Source organism: Poecile atricapillus, chromosome 19, assembly GCF_030490865.1.
Source record: "Poecile atricapillus isolate bPoeAtr1 chromosome 19, bPoeAtr1.hap1, whole genome shotgun sequence".
Taxonomy (NCBI): domain Eukaryota; kingdom Metazoa; phylum Chordata; class Aves; order Passeriformes; family Paridae; genus Poecile; species Poecile atricapillus.
The window spans coordinates 113,875-135,407 of record NC_081267.1 but is presented as its reverse complement, the minus strand read 5'-3'; the positions used below and the strand labels follow the sequence as shown (position 1 = coordinate 135,407).

General features: G+C 53.9%; 1 protein-coding gene and 1 long non-coding RNA gene across 5 annotated transcripts in view; one reads left to right on the top strand and one right to left on the bottom strand.

The window, feature by feature from the left end:
* SUPT16H (SPT16 homolog, facilitates chromatin remodeling subunit) overlaps nt 1-21,533 on the top strand; it is a 31,583-nt gene that overhangs the window by 4,192 nt on the left and 5,858 nt on the right. Inside the window, exons 5-23 of one of the 4 annotated variants that reach the window (XM_058853172.1) lie at nt 1,053-1,199; nt 2,176-2,327; nt 3,748-3,920; nt 5,427-5,517; nt 5,615-5,688; nt 7,328-7,440; nt 8,393-8,458; nt 8,755-8,850; nt 10,448-10,563; nt 11,678-11,831; nt 12,915-13,042; nt 13,144-13,279; nt 14,456-14,582; nt 15,570-15,688; nt 16,753-16,878; nt 18,493-18,605; nt 19,681-19,756; nt 20,612-20,683; nt 20,716-20,740. In XM_058853172.1, the coding sequence (XP_058709155.1) occupies nt 1,053-1,199; nt 2,176-2,327; nt 3,748-3,920; nt 5,427-5,517; nt 5,615-5,688; nt 7,328-7,440; nt 8,393-8,458; nt 8,755-8,850; nt 10,448-10,563; nt 11,678-11,831; nt 12,915-13,042; nt 13,144-13,279; nt 14,456-14,582; nt 15,570-15,688; nt 16,753-16,878; nt 18,493-18,605; nt 19,681-19,756; nt 20,612-20,668 (2,064 nt within the window). In that variant the 3' untranslated portion in view covers nt 20,669-20,683; nt 20,716-20,740. Of the gene's footprint in view, nt 1-1,052; nt 1,200-2,175; nt 2,328-3,747; nt 3,921-5,426; nt 5,518-5,614; nt 5,689-7,327; nt 7,441-8,392; nt 8,459-8,754; nt 8,851-10,447; nt 10,564-11,677; nt 11,832-12,914; nt 13,043-13,143; nt 13,280-14,455; nt 14,583-15,569; nt 15,689-16,752; nt 16,879-18,492; nt 18,606-19,680; nt 19,781-19,880; nt 19,927-20,117; nt 20,165-20,611; nt 20,684-20,715; nt 20,741-21,174; nt 21,247-21,339; nt 21,510-21,533 lie in introns of those variants that run through there. The other 3 variants (XM_058853171.1, XM_058853169.1, XM_058853173.1) reach the window with 3 other exon arrangements.
* Nucleotides 16,816-17,289, bottom strand: LOC131586362 (uncharacterized). The gene is made up of 3 exons (XR_009279121.1): nt 17,256-17,289; nt 17,003-17,032; nt 16,816-16,912 (listed from the first exon to the last, which is right to left on the bottom strand). It is a non-coding gene; the product is annotated as an uncharacterized LOC131586362 (long non-coding RNA).

Here is a 21,533-nt window from a genome sequence, read left to right as displayed (position 1 = left end):
AAAGTTGGGTTGGATTGGTCAAAATTGGGTTGGATTGGTCAAAGTTGGGTTGGATTGGTCAAAATTGGGTTGGATTGGTCAAAGTTGGGTTGGATTGGTTAAAGTTGGGTTGGATTGGTTAAAGTTGGGTTGGATTGGTTAAAGTTGGGTTGGATTGGCCAAAATTGGGTTGGATTGGTCAAAGTTGGGTTGGATTGGTTAAAGTTGGGTTGGATTGGTTAAAGTTGGGTTGGATTGGTTAAAGTTGGGTTGGATTGGTCAAAATCGGGTTGGATTGGTCAAAGTTGGGTTGGAAGAGTTGAAGTTGGGTTGGATCAGTCAAATTTGGGTTGGATGGGTCGATATTGAGTTAAATTGGTCAAAATTGAGTTAAATTGGTCAAAGTTGGGTTGGATGGGTCAAGGTTGGGTTGGATTGGTCAAAGTTGGGTTGGATTGGTCAAAGTTGGGTTGGATTGGTCAAAGTTGGGTTGGATTGGTCAAAGTTGGGTTGGATTGGTTAAAGTTGGGTTGGATTGGTTAAAGTTGGGTTGGATTGGTCAAAATTGGGTTGGAAGAGTTGAAGTTGGCTTGAGTGGGTCAATATTGAGTTAAATTGGTCAAAATTGAGTTAAATTGGTCAAAGTTGGGTTGGAAAGTTGGGTTGGATCAATCAAAATTGGGTTGGATCAGTCGATATTGAGTTAAATTGGTCAAAGTTGGGTTGGATGGGTCAAGGTTGGGTCGGATGGGCCAAGGTTGGGTTGGATGGGTCAAGGTTGGGTTGGATTGGTCAACATTGGGTTGAAGAATTTGGGTTGGTTTGGTCAAAGTTGGGTTGGATGGGTCAAAGTTGGGTTGGATGGGTCAAGGTTGGGTTGGAAGAGTTGAAGTTGTCTTGAGTGGGTCAATATTGAGTTAAATTGGTCAAAATTGAGTTAAATTGGTCAAAGTTGGGTTGGATGGGTCAAGGTTGGGTTGGATGGGTCAAGGTTGGGTGGGAGCTGGGTCGGAGCGCTCAGATCCGGTTCGGACCGGCCGGACCCATCCCCACGGCCGCCGCGCTGACCGCAGGTGGACGTGAGCGCGGCCGTGGCGCAGGCCATGGCGGCCAAGGAGGAGGTGGAGCTGCAGCTGATGCGCAAGGCGGCCGCCATCACCTCCGAGGTCTTCACCAAGTTCTTCAAGGAGCGCGTCATGGAGATCGTCGACGCCGACGAGGTTGGGCCGCGCGTTTCGGGCCGGGCTGGGGCAGAAACGGGAACTTGGAGGTCGGGTTGGACCAAAAATGGGAGTTTTGAGGTCAGATTAACCCAAAAATTGGATTTTGAGGTCAGGTTGGATTGAAAATGAGAGTTTTGAGATCAGGTTGGATTAAAAATGGGAGTTTTGAGATCAGGTTGGATTAAAAATGGGAGTTTTGAGATCAGGTTGGATTAAAAATGGGAGTTTTGAGGTCAGGTTGGATTAAAAATGGGAGTTTTGAGGTCAGGTTGGATTAAAAATGGGAGTTTGAGGTCAGGTTGGATTAAAAATGGGAGTTTTGAGGTCAGGTTGGATTAAAAATTGGATTTTGAGATCAGGTTGGATTAAAAATGGGAGTTTGAGATCAGGTTGGATTAAAAATTGGATTTTGAGGTCAGGTTGGATTAGAAATGGGACTTTAGAGGTCGGATTGGTCTAAAAATTGGATTTTCAGATCAGGTTGACTCAAAAATGGGAATTTTGAGACCAGGTTGGCCCAAAAATTTCATTTTGAGGTCAGATTGGATTAAAAATGGGAATTTTGAGACCAGGTTGGCCCAAAAATTTCATTTTGAGGTCAGATTGGCTTAAAAACAGGAGTTTTGAGGTCAGGTTGACCCAAAAATTGTATTTTGAGGTCAGGTTGTGGCAAAAATGAGAGTTTTGAGGTCAGATTGGATTAAAAACAGGAGTTTTGAGATCAGCTTGGACCAAAGCTTGGATTTTGAGCTCCGATTGACCCAAAACCGAGATTTCCAGCCCAGTTTAGAGCAGAACCACCCCAAGTTTCACCCAAACCCCGTTTCCTCGTCCCCCTCACCGTTAATTAAAGCGACGTCCCCGTGAGCGATGTAGCCCCCAACCCCCGGCTTTGGGGTCCCCTGGGTGGTGAAACCCTCGTTCCCCCGTCCCGTGCCGACCCCAAACCGGGCGTTTCCGGCCCCAAACGCAGAAGGTGCGGCACAGCAAGCTGGCCGAGGCGGTGGAGAAGGCCATCGAGGAGAAGAAGTACCTGGCGGGCGCCGACCCCTCGGCCGTGGAGATGTGCTACCCGCCCATCATCCAGAGCGGCGGCAACTACAACCTCAAGTTCAGCGTGGTCAGGTGAGCCCCCAAATCCCCCCCAAAACCAGGCCCCCGATTCGGGGTTTGATGGCTGGAAACGGCTCTGCCCTGAAATCGGCCTTTTTTTCCCCAAAACCCCGATTTTTTCCTGCTAAATTCCCAATTTTCCCCATTTTTTCCCCCCCCTGACCCCGTGGTTTTTGCCTTTTTTTCTCTCTGGTCTCTGTTTTTTATCCCAATTTTTTCCCGTTTTTCCCTCTTTCTTCCCTAATTTTCCATTTTTTTTCCCTCTTTCCCCCATTTTTTCCCCATTTTTCCCTCCTTTTTCCCTGCTTTAACCTGTCTTTCCCATTTCTCCCATTTTTCCCTCTTTTCTCCCCATTTTCCCCCCCATTTTCTCCCCATTTTTTCCCCATTTTTCCCCCTTTTTTCATCATTTTCTTCCTCATTTTTCCCCATTTTCCCCCTTTCCCTCCCCATTTTTTCCCCCATTTTCCCCCATTTTTTTCCCCCATTTTTTCCCCATTAATTTTCCTTGTTTTTCCTGGGTATTTTCCCAATTTTTCCCCCCTTTTCCTCCCCATTTTTCCCCCTTTTATCCCCATTTTTTCCCCATTCATTTTCCCGCTTTTTCCTGGGTTTTTTCCCCATTAATTTTTCCTGGTTTTGCTGGGTTTTTTCCCAACTTTTCTCCCCTTTTTTCCCCGTTTTTCCCCCCATTTTTTCCCTGGTTTTCCCTTCCATTTTTCCCTCTTTTTCCCCCACATTTTTTCCCATTTTCCCCCATTTTTTCCCCATTTTTCCCCATTTATTTTCCCTGTTTTTTCCCTATTTTTCCTTCTTTTTACCCCATTTTTCCCCCATTTTTTTCCCATTTTTCCCCATTTTTTCCCTATTTTTCCCCATTTATTTTCCCTGTTTTTTCCCCATTTTTTCCCTATATTCCCCCGTTTCCCCCCCTAATTTTTCCCCATTTTCCCCCATTTATTTTCCCTGTTGTTTCCACATTTTTCCTTCTTTTTACCCCATTTTCCCCCATTTATTTTCCCTGTTTTTTCCGCATTTTTCCTTCTTTTTACCCCATTTTCCCCCCATTTTTCCCCATTTATTTTCCCTGTTTTTTCCCCCCATTTTTCCCCATTTTTCCCCATTTATTTTCCCTGTTTTTTCCCCATTTCTCCTTGTTTTTACCCCATTTTTTTCCCGATTTTTTCCCCAATTTTTCTCTCTTTTTTTCCCCGTTTTTCCCCATTTATTTTCCCTGTTTTTTACCCATTTTTCCTTCTTTTTCCCCCATTTTTCCCCCATTTCCCCCCATTTTCCCCCATTTATTTTCCCTGTTTTTTCCCCATTTCTCCCTGTTTTTCCCCCATTTTTCCCCCCATTTTTTTCCCCAATTTTCCCCTCTTTTTTTCCCCGTTTTTTCCCGTTTCCCCCCGTTTTCCCCCCGTTGCCGTAGCGACAAGAGCCACATGCACTTCGGGGCCATCACCTGCTCCATGGGCATCCGCTACAAGTCCTACTGCTCCAACCTGGTGCGCACGCTGATGGTGGACCCCAGCCAGGACATGCAGGAGCACTACGGCTTCCTGCTGCAGCTGCAGGAGGTGCTGCTGCGGGAGCTGCGCCACGGTGAGTGACCCTGAGTGACCCTGAGTGACCCCTGAGTGACCACTGACCCACCCATCCCTGACCCTGACTGACCTCCCCATCCCTGACCCCCCCACGGCCACCACGGCTTCCTGCTGCAGCTGCAGGAGGTGCTGCTGCGGGAGCTGCGCCACGGTGAGTGACCCCTGAGTGACCCTGAGTGACCACTGACTGACCACTGACTGACCACTGACCCACCCATCCCTGACCCTGACTGACCCCCCATCACTGACCCCACCCCTGACCCCCCCACGGCCACCACGGCTTCCTGCTGCAGCTGCAGGAGGTGCTGCTGCGGGAGCTGCGCCACGGTGAGTGACCCTGAGTGACCCCTGAGTGACCACTGAGTGACCACTGAGTGACCACTGACCCACCCATCCCTGACCCTGACTGACCTCCCCATCCCTGACCCCCCCACGGCCACCACGGCTTCCTGCTGCAGCTGCAGGAGGTGCTGCTGCGGGAGCTGCGCCACGGTGAGTGACCCTGAGTGACCACTGAGTGACCCATCACTGACCACTGACTGACCACTGACCCACCCATCCCTGACCACTGACTGACCTCCCCATCCCTGACCCCCCCATGGCCACCACGGCTTCCTGCTGCAGCTGCAGGAGGTGCTGCTGCGGGAGCTGCGCCATGGTGAGCGTCCTGAGTGACCACTGAGTGACCACTGACTGACCCTGACTGACCTCCCCATCCCTGACCACATCACTGACCCCCCCACGGCCACCACGGCTTCCTGCTGCAGCTGCAGGAGGTGCTGCTGCGGGAGCTGCGCCATGGTGAGCATCCTGAGTGACCCTGAGTGACCACTGACCCACCCATCCCTGACCCTGACTGACCCACCCATCACTGACCCCATCCCTGACCCCCCCACGGCCACCATGGCTTCCTGCTGCAGCTGCAGGAGGTGCTGCTGCGGGAGCTGCGCCACGGTGAGTGACCCCTGAGTGACCCCTGAGTGACCCTGAGTGACCACTGACCCACCCATCCCTGACCCTGACTGACCCACCCATCACTGACCCCATCCCTGACCCCCCATGGCCACCATGGCTTCCTGCTGCAGCTGCAGGAGGTGCTGACCACTGACTGACCATTCACTGACCACTGACCACTGACTGACCCTTGAGTGACCACTGACTGAGCACTGAGTGACAATTGACTGACCACAGTGACCACTGAGTGACCACTGAGTGACCGTGACTAGTGACTGACCCCTGAGTGACCACTGACCACTGAGTGGCCACTAAATAACTGCTGACCACTGGGTGGCCACTGACTGACCATTGACTGACCCCTGACTGACCACTGAGTGACCACTGACCGATCCCCCCATCCCTGACCCCATAATAATCCCCCAGTACCCCCCACGGTGACCCCAATGACCCCTGAGTGACCCCTGAGTGACCCCAATGACCCCAATGACCCCTGAGTGACCCCACCCCCCCCGAGTGACCCCTGAGTGACCGCGAGTGACCGCTGCAGGCGCCAAGCTCTGCGACGTCTACGCCGCCGTCATGGACGTGGTCAAGAAGCAGCGGCCGGAGCTGCTGGGCAAGATCACCAAGAATTTGGGGTGAGAACGGGGGGTTTTGGGTCCGGCCGGGCCTGGGGGTCACTCGGTGGCCGCGGTGGTCACTCGGGGGTCACTCGGGGGTCACTCGGGGCCGCAGGTTCGCCATGGGCATCGAGTTCCGCGAGGGCTCCCTGGTCATCAACAGCAAGAACCAGCAGCGCCTCAAGAAGGGTGAGAGACATGAAATCCCCCTTTTTCACCCCAAAATCTGCCTTTTTCACCCCAAAATCCCCTTTTCCACCCCAAAATCCCCGTTTTTCACCCCAAAATCCCTGTTTTTCACCCCAAAATCCCCCTTTTTCCCCCCAAAATCCCCTTTCCTGCCCCAAAATCTCCCTTTTCCACCCCAAAATCCCCTTTTTCACCCCAAAATCCCCTTTTTCACCCCAAAATCCCTCTTTTCCACCCCAAAATCCCTCTTTTTCACCCCAAAATCCCCCTTTTTCCCCCCAAAATCCCCTTTCCTGCCCCAAAATCCCTCTTTTTCCCCCCAAAATCCCTGCTTTTAACCCCAAAATTCACCTTTTCCACCCCAAAATCCCCCTTTTTCCCCCCAAAATCCCCTCTTTCACCCCGAAATTCACCTTTCAGCCCCAAAATCCCCCTTTTTCCCCCCAAAATCCCTCTTTTCCACCCCAGAATTCACCTTTTCACCCCAAAATACCTGTTTTTCACCCCAAAATTCACCTTTTCCACCCCAAAATCCCTGTTTTTCACCCCAAAATTTGCCTTTTCCCCCCAAAATCCCCCTTTTCCCCCCAAAATCCCCCTTTTCCACCCCAAAATTCACCTTTTCACCCCAAAATCCCCTTTTCCACCCCAAAATCCCCCTTTTCCACCCCAAAATCCCTCTTTTTCCCCCCAAAATCCCTGTTTTTCACCCCAAAATTTGCCTTTTCTTCCCCAAAATCCCCTTTTCCACCCCAAAATCCCCTTTTCCACCCCAAAATCCCTGTTTTTCACCCCAAAATCCCCCTTTTTCACCCCAAAATCCCCTTTCCTGCCCCAAAATCCCCCTTTTTCCCCCCGAAATCCCCCTTTTTCCCCCCAAAATTCACCTTTCAGCCCCAAAATCCCTCTTTTTCCCCCCAAAATCTCCCTTTTCCACCCCAAAATCCCCCTTTTTCACCCCAAAATCCCCCTTTTTCACCCCAAAATCCCTGTTTTTCTCCCCAAAATTTGCCTTTTCTTCCCAAAAATCCCTTTTTTTCCCAAAATCCCCATTTTTCCCCCCAAAATCCCCGGTTTTTTTCCCCCTGTTTTTGTCTCCCCTCCCCCGCGCGCGGTTTCTGGTGTTTTTCCGGTGTTTTTACCAATTCTGGAGTTTTTTGGTATTTTTCCCGATTCCAGTGTTTTTACCGTTTCTGGTGTTTTCCGATGTTTTTCTCGATTCCAGTGTTTTTACCAATTCCAGTGTTTTTTCAGTGTTTTTACCGATTCCGCTGTTTTTCAGTGTTTTTACCAATTCTGGCATTTTTCAGTGTTTTTACCATTTCCGGTATTTTTCAGTGTTTTTACCAATTCTGGCATTTTTCAGTGTTTTTACCAGTTCCGGTATTTTTCAGTGTTTTTACCGATTCCAGTGTTTTTTCAGTGTTTTTACCAATTCCGTTTTTTTCCGGTGTTTATTTTTATCGATTCCGCTGTTTTCCGGTGTTTATTTTTATCAATTCCAGTGTTCATTTTTACCGATTCCGGTGTTTTCCGGTGTTCATTTTTACCGATTCCGCTGTTTTTCAGTGTTTTTACCAATTCTGTTTTTTTCCGCTGTTCATTTTTACCGATTCCGCCGTTTTTCGCCCCGTTCCAGGGATGGTTTTCAGCGTCAACGTGGGTCTGTCGGAGCTGCCGGCGCGGGACGGGAAGCGGCCGGAGGAGCGCACGTACGCGCTCTTCATCGGCGACACCGTCATGGTGGACGAGGTGGGCGGGGCCAACCACGGCGACGGCCAATCGCGGCCTTTCCTTCCCTTCCCCTCGGCCAATCGCGTCCGTGTTCCTCTCAGCCAATCGCGGCCTTTCCTTCCCTTCCCCTCAGCCAATCGCGTCCATGTTCCTCTCAGCCAATCGCAGCCTTTCCTTCCCTTCCCCTCGGCCAATCGCGTCCGTGTTCCTCTCAGCCAATCGCGGCCTTTCCTTCCCTTCCCCTCAGCCAATCACGTCCGTGTTCCTCTCAGCCAATCACGGCCTTTCCTTCCCATCCCCTCGGCCAATCACGTCCATGTTCCCCTCGGCCAATCAGGTCCTTGTTCTCCTCAGCCAATCGTGTCCCTCCTACTCATCCCATCAGCCAATTGTGTTCTTGCTTCCCTCAGCCAATCACGTCTTTCCTTCCCATCCTCTCAGCCAATCGTGGCCTCCCTCCCCTCAGAGTGTGGGCGGTTCCCTTCCCATCCCCTCGGCCAATCACGTCTTTCTGTCCCATCCCCTCGGCCAATCGTGTTCGTGTTCGTCTCAGCCAATCACGGCTTCCCTCCCCTCAGGCAGTGGGCGGTTCCTCTTTCACCCCCTCAGCCAATCACGTCTTTCCTTCCTCTCCCCTCGGCCAATCCCGTGTCTCCTGTCCCTCCCCTCGGCCAATCCCGTGTCTCCTGTCCCTCCCCTCGGCCAATCCCGTGTCTCCTGTCCCTCCCCTCGGCCAATCCCGTGTCTCCCGTCCCTCCCCTCGGCCAATCCCGTGTCTCCTGTCCCTGCCCTCGGCCAATCCCGTGTCTCCTGTCCCTCCCCTCGGCCAATCCCGTGTCTCCTGTCCCTGCCCTCGGCCAATCCCGTGTCTCCTGTCCCTGCCCTCGGCCAATCCCGTGTCTCCTGTCCCTCCCCTCGGCCAATCCCGTGTCTCCTGTCCCTCCCCTCGGCCAATCCCGTGTCTCCTCAGGACGGCCCGGCCGTGGTTCTCACCTCGGTGAAGAAGAAAGTGAAAAACGTCGGAATTTTCCTCAAGGTTGGCCCCGGCTTTGGGTCCAAAACGAGCGATTTCGGGAAAATCAGCGGCAGCCGCCGCTTTTGGGGGGAATCCCGGGGAATTCGGGGTTTGGGTGAATTTGGGGAGGGGGCGGAGCCTTTCCCGGGGGTTTTGGGGTGGGATTGGAGGATTTTGGGGCGGGATTGGAGGATTTTGGGGTGGAATTTGAGGATTTTGGGGCGGGATTGGAGGATTTTGGGGCGGGATTGGAGGATTTTGGGGTGGGATTTGAGGATTTTGGGGTTTTTAACCAAAATCGGGGTTTTTGTCCCCAGAACGAGGATGAGGATGAGGAGGAGCCGGACAAGGACGCGGCCGAGGATCTCCTGGGCCGCAGCTCCCGCGCCGCCCTCCTGACCGAGCGCACGCGGGTGAGTCCGGACACTGACCAGTAGTGACCACTGACCACTGACCACTGACCCATCACTGACCCATCACTGACCACTGACCCCACACTGACCACTGACCACTGACCCATCACTGACCCATCACTGACCACTGACCACACCCTGACCGCCCTCCTGACCGAGCGCACGCGGGTGAGTCCGGACACTGACCAGTAGTGACCACTGACCACTGACCCATCACTGACCACTGACCCCACACTGACCACTGACCCATCACTGACCACTGACCACTGACCCATCACTGACCCATCACTGACCCATCACTGACCACACCCTGACCGCCCTCCTGACCGAGCGCACGCGGGTGAGTCCTGACACTGACCACTGACCACTGACCACAGACCACTGACCGATAGTGACCACTGACCTATCACTGACCACTGACCACACCCTGACCACTGACCCCACACTGACCACTGACCAGTGACCCATCACTGACCACTGACCACTGACCCCACACTGACCACTGACCCATCACTGACCCATCACTGACCACTGACCCATCACTGACCACTGACCCATCACTGACCCATCACTGACCACTGACCCATCACTGACCACTGACCCATCACTGACCACTGACCCATCACTGACCCATCACTGACCACTGACCACACCCTGACCGCCCTCCTGACCGAGCGCACACGGGTGAGTCCTGACACTGACCACTGACCCATCACTGACCACTGACCCATCACTGACCACTGACCCATCACTGACCCATCACTGACCACTGACCCATCACTGACCCATCACTGACCACTGACCACACCCTGACCGCCCTCCTGACCGAGCGCACACGGGTGAGTCCTGACACTGACCACTGACCACTGACCACTGACCGATAGTGACCACTGACCACTGACCACTGACCCATCACTGACCACTGACCCCACACTGACCACTGACCCATCACTGACCCATCACTGACCACTGACCCATCACTGACCCATCACTGACCACTGACCCATCACTGACCCATCACTGACCCATCACTGACCACTGACCACTGACCACTGACCCATCACTGACCCATCACTGACCACTGACCACACCCTGACCACTGACCACACCCTGACCGCCCTCCTGACCGAGCGCACCCGGGTGAGTCCTGACACTGACCAGTAGTGACCACTGACCACTGACCACTGACCGATAGTGACCACTGACCCATCACTGACCACTGACCCATCACTGACCCCACACTGACCCATCACTGACCACTGACCCATCACTGACCACTGACCCATCACTGACCACTGACCCCACACTGACCCATCACTGACCACTGACCCATCACTGACCACTGACCCATCACTGACCACTGACCCCACACTGACCCATCACTGACCACTGACCACACCCTGACCGCCCTCCTGACCGAGCGCACGCGGGTGAGTCCTGACACTGACCACTGACCGATAGTGACCACTGACCCCACACTGACCCCTGTGAACCCGCTACCCACTGTCTGTGCTGACCCCTGTCTGTGCTGACCCCGCTGACCCCTGTGACCCCTGTGCTGACCCCTGTGCTGACCCCTGTGACCCCGCTGTCGCAGAACGAGCTGACGGCGGAGGAGAAGCGCCGGGCGCACCAGAAGGAGTTGGCGGCGCAGCTGAACGAGGACGCGCGGCGGCGCCTGACGGAGCAGCGCGGGGAGCAGCAGACGCAAAAGTACCGGGAATTCCCCGATTCCCACCCAAATCCTGACCCAAATCCTGACCCAAATCCTGACCCAATTCCCAAATCCTGACCCAAATCCCAAATCCTGATCTGAATCCCGAATCCTGACCCAAATCCTGACCCAAATCCCAAATCCTGATCCAGATCCCAAATTCTGACCCAAATCCTGACCCCAATCCTGACCCAAATTCCAAATCCTGATCTGAATCCCAAATCCTGACCCAAATTCCCAAATCCTGATCTGAATCCCAAATCCTGACCCAAATCCTGACCCAAATTCCCAAATCCTGATCTGAATCCCAAATCCTGACCCAAATCCTGACCCAAATTCCCAAATCCTGATCTGAATCCCAAATCCTGACCCAAATCCTGACCCAGATCCCAAATCCTGATCCAAATCCTGACCCAAATGCCAAATCCTGACCCAAATCCTGGATCCTGACCCAAATTCCAAATCCTGACCCAAATTCCCAAATCCTGACCCAAATCCTGACCCAGATCCTGACCCAGATCCCAAATCCTGACCCAGATCCCAAATCCCGACCCAAATCCTGAAATCCTGCCCCAATTCCCCTCTCCCCCTCCAAATTCCCAAATTTCCCCCAAATTCCCGCATTTCCCCCCAAATTCCCAAATATTCCCCCCGAATTCCCAGATTTCCCCCCAAATTCCCGGATTTCCCCCCAAATTCCCGGATTTCCACCCCCAAATTCCCGGATTTCCCCCCGAATTCCCGGATCTTCTCCCCAATTCCCGAATTTCCCCCCAAATTCCCAAATATTCCCCCCGAATTCCCGGATTTCCCCCCCCAATTCCCGAATTCCTGGATTCCCCCCCAGATTCCCAGATTTCCTCCCCAAATTCCCGGATTTCCACCCCCAATTCCCGAATTCCCGGATTTCCCCCCGAATTCCCGGATTTCCCCCCCCAATTCCCGAATTTCCCCCCAAATTCCCGAATTTCCCCCCGAATTCCCGGATTTCCTCCCCAAATTCCCAGATTTCCATCCCCAATTCCCAAATTCCCGGATTTTCCCCCGAATTCCCGGATTTCCCCCCAAATTCCCGGATCTCCCCCCGCATTCCGGCGTTCCCCGCCCCGGCAGGGCGCGCAAGTCCAACGTGTCGTACAAGAGCGCGGCGCTGCTGCCCAAGGAGCCGCACGTGCGGGAGATGAAGATCTACATCGACAAGAAGTACGAGAGCGTCATCATGCCGGTCTTCGGCATCGCCACGCCCTTCCACATCGCCACCATCAAGGTGGGCGCTCCGGGGCTTCTCCCGGGGATTATCCGGGGAATTCAGGGCGGCTCTTTGGGTTCCCGCCACACCTGGACGTGCTTTTGGGGTCCCACCATCCCAGTCCAGGTGGTTTTGGGATCCCACCATCCCAGTCCAGGTGGTTTTGAGTTCCCACCACACCTGGACGTGGTTTTGGGGTCTCACCATCCCAGTCCAGGTGGTTTTGGGGTCCCACCACACCTGGACGTGCTTTTGGGGTCCCACCATCCCATTCCAGGTGGTTTTGGGTTCTCGCCACACCTGGATGTGGTTTTGGGGTCCCACCATTCCATTCCAGGTGTTTTTGGGGTCCCACCACACCTGGACGTGGTTTTGGGGTCCCACCATTCCATTCCAGGTGTTTTTGGGGTCCCATCACACCTGGACGTGCTTTTGGGGTCCCACCATCCCAGTCCAGGTGGTTTTGGGGTCCCACCATCCCATTCCAGATGTTTTTGGGGTCCCACCATCCTGTTCCAGGTGGTTTTGGGATCCCACCACACCTGGACGTGCTTTTGGGGTCCCACCATCCCATTCCAGGTGGTTTTGGGATCCCACCACACCTGGATGTGCTTTTGGGGTCCCACCATCCCATTCCAGGTGGTTTTGGGGTCCCACCATCCCATTCCGGGTGGTTTTGGGTTCCCGCCACACCTGGACGTGCTTTTGGGGTCCCACCATCCCACTCCAGGTGGTTTTGGGATCCCGCCACACCTGGACGTGCTTTTGGGGTCCCACCATCCCAGTCCAGGTGGTTTTGGGTTCCCGCCACACCTGGACGTGCTTTTGGGGTCCCACCATCCCATTCCAGGTGGTCTTGGGGTCCCACCATCCCAGTCCAGGTGGTTTTGGGGTCCCACCATCCCAGTCCAGGTGGTTTTGGGGTCCCACCACACCTGGACATGGTTTTGGGGTCCCACCATCCCATTCCAGGTGGTTTTGGGATCCCTCCCCCTTCCCGAGGCCGTTTCTCTGCCCCACCTCTCTCTCCCCACCCCAAATTCCCGTTTTTTTCCCCACCCCTCTCCGTCCTGACCCCGATTTCCCCGTTTTTCTCCCCAGAACATCAGCATGTCGGTGGAGGGCGACTACACCTACCTGCGCATCAACTTCTTCTGCCCGGGCAGCGCCCTGGGCCGCAACGAGGGCAACATCTTCCCCAACCCCGAGGCCACCTTCGTCAAGGAGATGTGGGTGTCCACCCCCACCCCACCCCTCCGGCCGGCCCCCCCCGCGGGGCGGTCAGCGCGGCGTGGCCGCGGGGTCACCCCGGTGGCCGCTGTGTCCGCAGAACCTACCGGGCGTCCAACCTGAAGCCGCCGGGCGAGTCGACGGTGCCGGCGTCCAACCTGCAGAACGCCTTCCGCATCATCAAGGAGGTGCAGAAGCGCTACAAGACCCGGGAGGCCGAGGAGAAGGAGAAGGAGGTGGGCAGTGGTCAGCTGGTGGTCAGCTGGTGGTCAGCTGGTGGTCAGCTGGAGGTCACCCAGGGGTCACCTGGAGTGGCCGGAGCGCGGGGGTTGAGCGGTCAGTGAGTGGTGGGTGGGTGGTCTCGGAGGGGTGGTGGAGAGGGCGTGGAGAGTTGGGTGGAGGTTGGGTGGACGTTGAGTGGTCAGTGGGTGGTCAGTGAGTGGTCAGTGGGTGGTCAGTGGGTGGTCAGTGAATGGTCAGTGAATGGTCAGTGAGTGGTCAGTGGGTGGATGTTGAGTGGTCAGTGAATGGTCAGTGGGTGGTCAATAAATGGTCAGTGAATGGTCAGTGGGCGGTCAGCAAGTGGATGTTGAGTGGTCAGTGGGTGGTCAGTGAATGGTCAGTGGGTGGTCAGTGAATGGTCAGTAGGTGGTCAGTGAATGGTCAGTGGGCGGTCAGTGGATGGTCATTGAGAAGATGTTGAGTGGTCATTGGGTGGTTGGTGGGTGGTCAGTGGGTGATCAGTGGGTGGTCAGTGAATGGTCAGTGGGTGGATGTTGAGTGGTCATTGAGTGGTCAGTGGGTGGTCAGTGAGTGGTCAGTGAATGGTCAGTGGGCAGTCAGCGAGTGGATGTTGAGTGGTCAGTGGGTGGTCAGTGAATGGTCAGTGAGTGGATGTTGAGTGGTCATTGGGTGGTCGGTGGGTGGTCGTTGGGTGGATGTTGAGTGGTCAGTGAATGGTCAGTGGGTGGTCAATAAGTGGTCAGTGAATGGTCAGTGGGTGGTCAGTGAATGGTCATTGAGAAGATGTTGAGTGGTCATTGGGTGGTCAGTGGGTGGTGAGTGGTCATTGGGTGGATGTTGCGTGGTCAGTGAATGGTCATTGAGTGACCAATGAATGATCACTGGGTGGTCAGTGAATGGTCAGTGAATGGTCACTGGGTGGTCAGCAATTGGTCAGTGAATGACCGTTCAGTGGAGATTGGGTCACCAACCAATGGTCATCAAGTGGACATTGGGAGGGCACTGAGTGGTCCATGAGCAGTCACCACCGAGGGGTCACTGAGTGGTCACCCAGTGGTCACCAAGTGGTCCCTGGGTGGTCACCCAGTGGTCTCCAAGTGGTCACCCAGTGGTCACCCAGTGGTCACCAAGTGGTCACCGAGCGGTCAGCGCTGCTCTGGTGTCCACAGGGCATCGTCAAGCAGGACTCGCTGGTCATCAACCTCAACCGCAGCAACCCCAAGCTGAAGGACCTCTACATCCGGCCCAACATCGCCCAGAAGCGCATGCAGGGCGCGCTGGAGGCCCACGTCAACGGTGACCCAAAAACCCCCAAAATCACCCCAAAAACCCCAAAATCCCCCAAAAACCCCCAAAAACCCCAAAAAACCCCAAATCCGGCTCTTTGGGGTGGAGCTCCGGGGAGGGACTGGAGGTTCTGGAGGGGTTCTCTGGATGGTTTGGGGTTTTTCAGGAGTTTCTTGAGATGTTTGGGAGTTCCTCAAGGTTCTTCTGGAGTTCCTCGAGGAATTTTTGGGGTTCTTCAACCTTTTTTGGGGGGTCCTCAACCTTTTTTGGGGGTTCCTCAAGGTTTTCTGGGGTCCCGCAAGGGATTTTGGGGTTTTTTGGCTGTTTTTGGGGTTCTTCTGTGTTTCCTGAGGTTCTTCTGGAGTTCCTCAAGGTTCTTCTGGAGTTCCTCGAGGAATTTTTGGGGTTCTTCAACCTTTTTTGGGGGTTCCTCAAGGTTTTCTGGGGTCCCGCAAGGGATTTTGGGGTTTTTTGGGGGTTTTTGGGGTTCTTCTGTGTTTTCTGAGGTTCTTCTAGAGTTCCTCAAGGTTCTTCTGGAGTTCCTCGAGGAATTTTTGGGGTTCTTCAACCTTTTTTGGGGGTTCCTCAAGGTTTTCTGGGGTCCCGCAAGGGATTTTGGGGGGTTTTGGGTGTTCTTGTGGTTCTTCTGTGTTTCCTGAGGTTCTTCTAGAGTTCCTCAAGGTTCTTCTGGAGTTCCTCGAGGAATTTTTGGGGTTCTTCAACCTTTTTTGGGGGTTCCTCAAGGTTTTCTGGGGTCTCTCAAGGGATTTTGGGGTTTTTTTTTGTTTTTTGGCTGTTTTTGGGGGTTCTTCTGCGTTTCCTGAGGTTCTCCTGGAGTTCCTCAAGGGTTTGAGGGTTCCTTCAGAGCTTTTTGTGGGTCCTTTGAGGTTTCTTGGTGTTTCTTGATGGTTTTTTTGGGGTCTCCATGGATTTTGGGGCGGTTTCCGTGGATTTTGGGGCGATCTTCACGTTTTTGGGGGTTTTTGGTGCCCCCAGGGTTCCGTTTCACGTCGGTGAGGGGGGACAAGGTGGACATCCTGTACAACAACATCAAGCACGCCGTGTTCCAGCCCTGCGACGGCGAGATGATCATCGTGCTGCACTTCCACCTCAAGGTGCGCCCGGCCTTTGGGGCAAAAAGCGCCGGATTTGGGCAAAAGCTGAAATTCCGGGTGAAATCCCCACGGTTTTGGGGCAAAACCCCGAGATTTTGGGGCGGAACCTTTTGGGTTTTAGGGCAGTTCCCGGGTGGGGTCAAACCCATCAATTGGAGGTGAAACCCTGGGATTTTGGGTTGAAATCTTGGGATTTTGGGGCTGCGGGTCGAGCGCTCCTGTTGTGGTGAAATCCTGTGATTTAGGGTGACAATCCCGCGGTTTTGGGTTACAATCCCGTGATTTTGGGTGACAATCCCAGGGTTTTGGGTGACAATCCTGCGGTTTTGGGTGACACCCGCTGGGTTTGGCTCACGCTCGATGGTTCTGCCCCAAACCTCTGCTTTGGCCTCAAAACCGGGTGGATTTGGGTCAAAACTCGGCCGTTTTGGGCCAAAAGCCGGAATTTGGCGTCCGGACTGCGCGGGCTGGGGCGGAAATCGGGGATTTGCTGGGATTTCCCGGGATTTCCTGGGATTTTCCGGGATTTTCTGGGATTTCCCGGGATTTTCCGTGATTTCCCGGGATTTCCCGGGATTTCCTGGGATTTTCCGGGATTTTCTGGGATTTCCCGGGATTTCCCGGGATTTTCTGGGATTTCCCGGGATTTCCCGGGATTTTCTGGGATTTCCCGGGATTTCCTGGGATTTCCCGGGATTTTCTGGGATTTCCCGGGATTTTCCGGGATTTTCCGGGATTTCCCGGGATTTCCCGGGATTTTCCGGGATTTGCCGGGATTTGCCTGAATTGCCGGGATTTTCCGGGATTTCCCGGGATTTTCTGGGATTTCCCGGGATTTCCTGGGATTTCCCGGGATTTTCTGGGATTTTCCGGGATTTTCTGGGATTTCCCGGGATTTCCCGGGATTTCCCGGGATTTCCCGGGATTTGCCGGGATTTTCCGGGATTTCCCGGGATTTTCCGGGATTTCCCGGGATTTCCCTGAATTGCCGGGATTTTCCGGGATTTTCCGGGATTTCCCGTGATTTCCCGGGATTTTCCCGATTTCCCGCTCTTTGTCCCCAGAACGCCATCATGTTCGGCAAGAAGCGGCACACGGACGTGCAGTTCTACACCGAGGTGGGCGAGATCACCACCGACCTGGGCAAGCACCAGCACATGCACGACCGCGACGACCTCTACGCCGAGCAGGTGCGGCCCCGCCCCTTCCGGAACCTTCCCGAGCCTTCCCGAACCTTCTGGAACCTTTCTGAACCTTCCAGAACCTTCCCAAACCTTCCGGAACCTTCCCGAACCTTCCCGAACCTTCTGGAACCTTCCGGAACCTTCTGGAACCTTCCGGAACCTTTCTGAACCTTCCCCAAACTTCTGAGCCTTCCAGAACCTTCCCCAACCTTCCCGAACCTTCTGGAACCTTCCGGAACTTTCTGGAACCTTTCTGAACCTTCCCCAAACTTCTGAGCCTTCCAGAACCTTCCCCAACTTTCCTGAACCTTCCTGGCCCCACCCCTTCCGGAACCTTCCGGAACCTTTCTGAACCTTCCCCAAACTTCTGAACCTTCCAGAACCTTCCCAAACTTCTGAGCCTTCCAGAACCTTCCCCAACCTTCCGGAACCTTCCCCAACCTTCCGGAACCTTCCAGAACCTTCCCAAACCTTTCCCGACCTTCTGAGCCTTCCAGAACCTTCCCCAACCTTCTTGAACCTTCCCAGCCCCGCCCCTTCCAGAACCTTCCTCAACCTTCTGGAACCTTCCGGAACTTTCTGGAACCTTTCTGGAACCTTTCTGAACCTTTCCCAAACTTCTGAACCTTCTGGAACCTTCCCCAACCTTCCTCAACCTCCCTGAACCTTCTGAAACCTTCTTGCATCTTCCAGAACCTTCCCAAACCTTCCACAACCTTCTCGAACCTTCCAGAACCTTCCTGGACCTTTCTGAACCTTTCCCAACCTTGCTGAACCTTCTGGAACCTTCCTGAACTTTCCTGAACCTTCCCCAACTTTCCAGAACCTTCTCAAACCTTCCCCAACCTTCTGGAACCTTCCAGAATCTTCCTGAACCTTCCCAAACCTTCTCCAACCTTCTGGAACCTTCCGGAACCTTCCTGAACCTTCCCAAACCTTCTCCAACCTTCCCCAACTTTCCAGAACCTTCCGGAACCTTCCCCAGCCTTCCCAGTGGATTTTTAACGTTTTTCTTTTAAAGGAGTTTCTGTTTTTGAGATTTTGGGGCGTTTTCCCGGGATTTTGGGGGCGGGAGTTTTTGGGGTCGTTCCTGAGGGATTTTGGGGCGTTTTCCCGGGATTTTGGGATCGGGAGTTTTTGGGGTCATTCCTGAGGAGTTTTGGGGCGTTTTCCCGGGATTTTGGGGGTGGGAGTTTTTGGGGTCGTTCCCAATGGGATTTTGGGGCGTTTTCCCGGGATTTTGGGGGTGGGAGTTTTTGGGGTCGTTCCTGAGGGATTTTGGGGCGTTTTCCCGGGATTTTGGGGGCGGGAGAAGCGTTTTGGGGTCGTTCCTGAGGGATTTTGGGGAGTTTTCCCGGGATTTTGGGGGCGGGAGAAGCGTTTTGGGGTCGTTCCCAATGGGATTTTGGGGCGTTTTCCCGGGATTTTGGGATCGGGAGTTTTTGGGGTCGTTCCCAATGGGATTTTGGGGCGTTTTCCCGGGATTTTGGGGGCGGGAGAAGCGTTTTGGGGTCGTTCCTGATGGTTTTTGGGGCGTTTTCCCGGGATTTTGGGATCGGGAGTTTTTGGGGTCATTCCTGAGGGATTTTGGGGCGTTTTCCCGGGATTTTGGGGGCGCAGATGGAGCGGGAGATGCGGCACAAGCTGAAAACGGCCTTCAAGAACTTCATCGAGAAGGTGGAGGCGCTGACCAAGGAGGAGCTGGAGTTCGAGGTGCCCTTCCGGGAGCTGGGGTGAGTTTGGGGCGAAATCCGGGGAAAACGGGAAAAAGGGAGAGGAAAGGGGGATTGGGGGGGGGGGGGAAAGTGCGGAAAAACGGGGAAAAAATGGGGAATTTGAGAGGATTTGGGGTCATTTCCTGACTCCCGGGGAGCTTTGGGGTGTTTCACCTCCTTTTGGGGATTTTTCCCCCTTTTTTGGGGATTTTTCCCCCTTTTTTGAAGTTTTCTCTTCCTTTTTTGGGATTTTCCCTCCCTTGTTTGGGATTTCTCCCCTTTTTTGGGATTTTCCCCCTTTTTGACATTTTCTCCTCCTTTTTTGGGATTTTTCCCTTCCCCTTTTTGGGTTTCTCCTCACCTTTTTTGGGATTTTCCCCATTTTGGGGATTTTCTCTCCCTTTTTTTGGATCTTCCCCCCTTTTTGGGACTTTTCCTCTCTTTTGGGGATTTTCTTTCTCTTTTTAGGGTTTTTCCCTCCCTTTTTGGGATTTTCTTCTGTTTTTAGGGATTTCTCTCCATTTTGGGGATTTTTCTTTTGCTTTTCTGGGATTTCCCCCCCTTTTTTTGGGATTTTTTCCCCCTTTTTTGGGATTTTCTCTCCCTTTTTAGTGATTTCCCTCTATTTTTGGGGATTTTTCCCCCTTTTAGGGTTTTTCCCTCCCTTTTTGGGATTTCTTTCCCTTTCTTGGGATTTTTCCCTCCCTTTTTTGGGATTTTCCCCCTTTTTGGGATTTTCCCCCTTTCTGGGATCTCCCCAGCTGAATTTTGGGATGATTTCCGGTGTTTTCCGGTTGTTTCTGGGATGATTTCCGGTGTTTTCCGGTTGTTTCTGGGATGATTTCCGGTGTTTTCCGGTTGTTTCCGGGATGATTTCCGGTTGTTTCCGGGATGATTTCCGGTGTTTCCCGGTTGTTTCCGGTTGTTTCCGGTGTTTTCCGGTTGTTTCCGGGATGATTTCCGGTGGTTTCCGGTTGTTTCCGGGATGATTTCCGGTGTTTTCCGGGATGATTTCCGGTGTTTTCCGGTTGTTTTCCGGGATGATTTCCGGTTGTTTCCGGGCTGATTTCCGGTGTTTTCCGGTGTTTTCCAGGTTCAATGGCGCCCCCTACCGCAGCACCTGCCTCCTGCAGCCCACGAGCAGCGCCCTGGTGAACTGCACCGAGTGGGTACGTGAGGGGGGACAGGTACAGGTGTGATACAGGTGTGATACAGGTGTGACAGGTGTGTGACAGGTACAGGTGAACTGCACTGAGTGGGTACGTGAGGGGGACAGGTACAGGTGTGATACAGGTGTGTGACAGGTACAGGTGTGATACAGGTGTGACAGGTGTGACAGGTACAGGTGAACTGCACTGAGTGGGTACGTGAGGGACAGGTACAGGTGTGACAGGTACAGGTGTGACAGGTACAGGTGTGACAGGTACAGGTGAACTGCACTGAGTGGGTACGTGAGGGGGACAGGTACAGGTGTGATAGGTACAGGTGATACAGGTGTGACAGGTGATACAGGTGTGACAGGTGTGACAGGTGTGATACAGGTGTGTGACAGGTACAGGTGAACTGCACTGAGTGGGTACGTGAGGGACAGGTACAGGTGTGACACAGGTGTGACAGGTACAGCTGTGATACAGGTGTGACAGGTGTGATACAGGTGTGACAGGTACAGGTGTGATAGGTACAGGTGGGACAGGTGTGTGACAGGGGTGACTCAGGCATAGCCAGGTGTACCTCAGGTGTGCTCAGGTGTATCCAAGTGTATCCAGGTGTATCCAGGTGTACCCCAGCTGTATCCGGGTGTATCCAGATGTTCCCAGGTGTATCCAGGTGTGCTCAGGTGTATCCAGGCGTATCTCAGGTGCATCCAGGTGTAACTCAGGTGTGCTCAGGTGTACCCCAGGTGTATCCAGGTGTGCTCAGGTGTACCCCAGCTGTGTCCAGGTGTACCCCAGGTGTTCCCAGGTGTATCCAGGTGTACCCAGGTGTACCCCAGGTGTCCCCAGGTAACCCCAGGTGTGTTTCAGCCGCCGTTCGTGGTGACGCTGGACGAGGTGGAGCTGATCCACTTTGAGCGGGTGTGACTCAGGTGTGCTCAGGTGTAACTCAGGTGTAACTCAGGTGTGCTCAGGTGTATCCAGGTGTATCTCAGGTGTTCCCAGGTGTATCCAGGTGTAACTCAGGTGTAACTCAGGTGTAACTCAGGTGTATCCAGGTGTATCCAGGTGTGACTCGGGTGTGCTCAGGTGTACCCAGGTGTATCCAGGTGTACTCCAGGTAACCCCAGGTGTGTTTCAGCCACCGTTCGTGGTGACGCTGGACGAGGTGGAGCTGATCCACTTTGAGCGGGTGTGACTCAGGTGTGCTCAGGTGTATCCAGGTGTATCCAGGTGTAACTCAGGTGTAACTCAGGTGTATCTCAGGTGTATCCAGGTGTAACTCAGGTGTAACTCAGGTGTAACAGGTGTATCCAGGTGTAACTCAGGTGTATCCAGGTGTAACTCAGGTGTATCCAGGTGTAACTCAGGTGTATCTCAGGTGTGCTCAGGTGTTCCCAGGTGTATCCAGGTGTAACTCAGGTGTGTTTCAGCCGCCGTTCGTGGTGACGCTGGACGAGGTGGAGCTGATCCACTTCGAGCGGGTGTGACTCAGGTGTGCTCAGGTGTATCCAGGTGTAACTCAGGTGTAACTCAGGTGTAGTCAGGTGTATCCAGGTGTATCCAGGTGTACTCCAGGTAACTCAGGTGTGTTTCAGCCGCCGTTCGTGGTGACGCTGGACGAGGTGGAGCTGATCCACTTCGAGCGGGTGCAGTTCCACCTCAAGAACTTCGACCTGGTGATCGTCTACAAGGACTACGCGCGCAAGGTGACGATGATCAACGCCATCCCCGTGGCCTCGCTCGACCCCATCAAGGAGTGGCTCAAGTGAGGGGACGGCGATCCTCGGGA